The sequence below is a fragment of the Trichinella spiralis genome, assembly GCF_000181795.1.
Source record: "Trichinella spiralis strain ISS 195 chromosome Unknown Scfld6009, whole genome shotgun sequence".
Lineage (NCBI taxonomy): Eukaryota > Metazoa > Nematoda > Enoplea > Trichinellida > Trichinellidae > Trichinella > Trichinella spiralis.
This window is the reverse complement of record NW_003532948.1, coordinates 1-876: the sequence shown is the minus strand read 5'-3', so window position 1 is coordinate 876 and position 876 is coordinate 1. Positions and strand designations below refer to the sequence as shown.

The following is an 876-nucleotide window of genomic DNA, read 5'->3' as shown; positions in this document are numbered from 1 at the left end:
TCCAATTCATTTTTGTTTGGTCCTGCGTTTGAGTTTTGTGTTTTGCGTTCGAGAGTTATTTGAATCATTTTCTGTTCTGTTCATCATTTTCACAATGGCTGATATTTCAGAGCTGCGTTTTGTAACAAATCGTGGCCGAAGTACGTCTCTTGTTTCTCAAGGAAGGACATATACAAATTGAGATACACCAATAAACAGAGAAAACATTGGGTTTGCTCAAAAGTATGCGCTAAATGTACAGTGTGTGTCCTTCGTTATTAAGGGTTAGGTTACTTTGGTATTGGGCAGAAAAGGCTGCAAGGGTGTCATATGGACAAACCTAGATGTGACATATGTGATCACGCAAAAGGATCACATCGAAAGCTGCCCAGTAGATGAGCATTTAGCATACAAAATGAAAAAAAGGCGGTTTTGAAAAAACGAAGCGCGGAAGAAACAAAATCCATCCTCGCCATTTACGATGAAGAAGTTTCCGCCGCGTCCGCTGTGGCATCTACATCTAGCCATTTTCCGCTTTTTCAGCAAATGAAGTCCACGATGTACAGCCACCGGTCAAAGCGATACCTAAAACTCCATGAACATCGTCGGGACCAGCAAATCCCTGACGCATTCAGGGCAACAATGGCCGGTGAAGATTTTTTGCTGTGGCAGAGTGCATCGAGTCATATATTGGAATTGGCTACGGGTTCTAACATTAGACTGATGGCAACCAGGCGAACTTGGGCATTGGATGGTACATTCAAGGTTGTACCACAATGGTATCAAAAACTGTTTACCATCTATGCCTTTTTTGGCGGGCAAGCGGGTGCCAGCAGTCTATTGTTTATGTATGGATAAAGATATTCCGACATACGGGTTTATTTTAAGCAAGTCAGG

At 42.6% G+C, this 876-nt stretch overlaps 1 protein-coding gene across 1 annotated transcript; it reads left to right on the top strand.

Moving 5' to 3' along the window:
- The first annotated feature begins 525 nt into the window (after positions 1-525).
- On the top strand, positions 526-837 carry Tsp_15442 (conserved hypothetical protein). The gene has a single exon (XM_003366437.1). It carries the CDS (start codon positions 526-528, stop codon positions 835-837), a length of 312 nt encoding a protein of 103 aa, XP_003366485.1.
- The last annotated feature ends 39 nt before the right edge of the window (positions 838-876 follow it).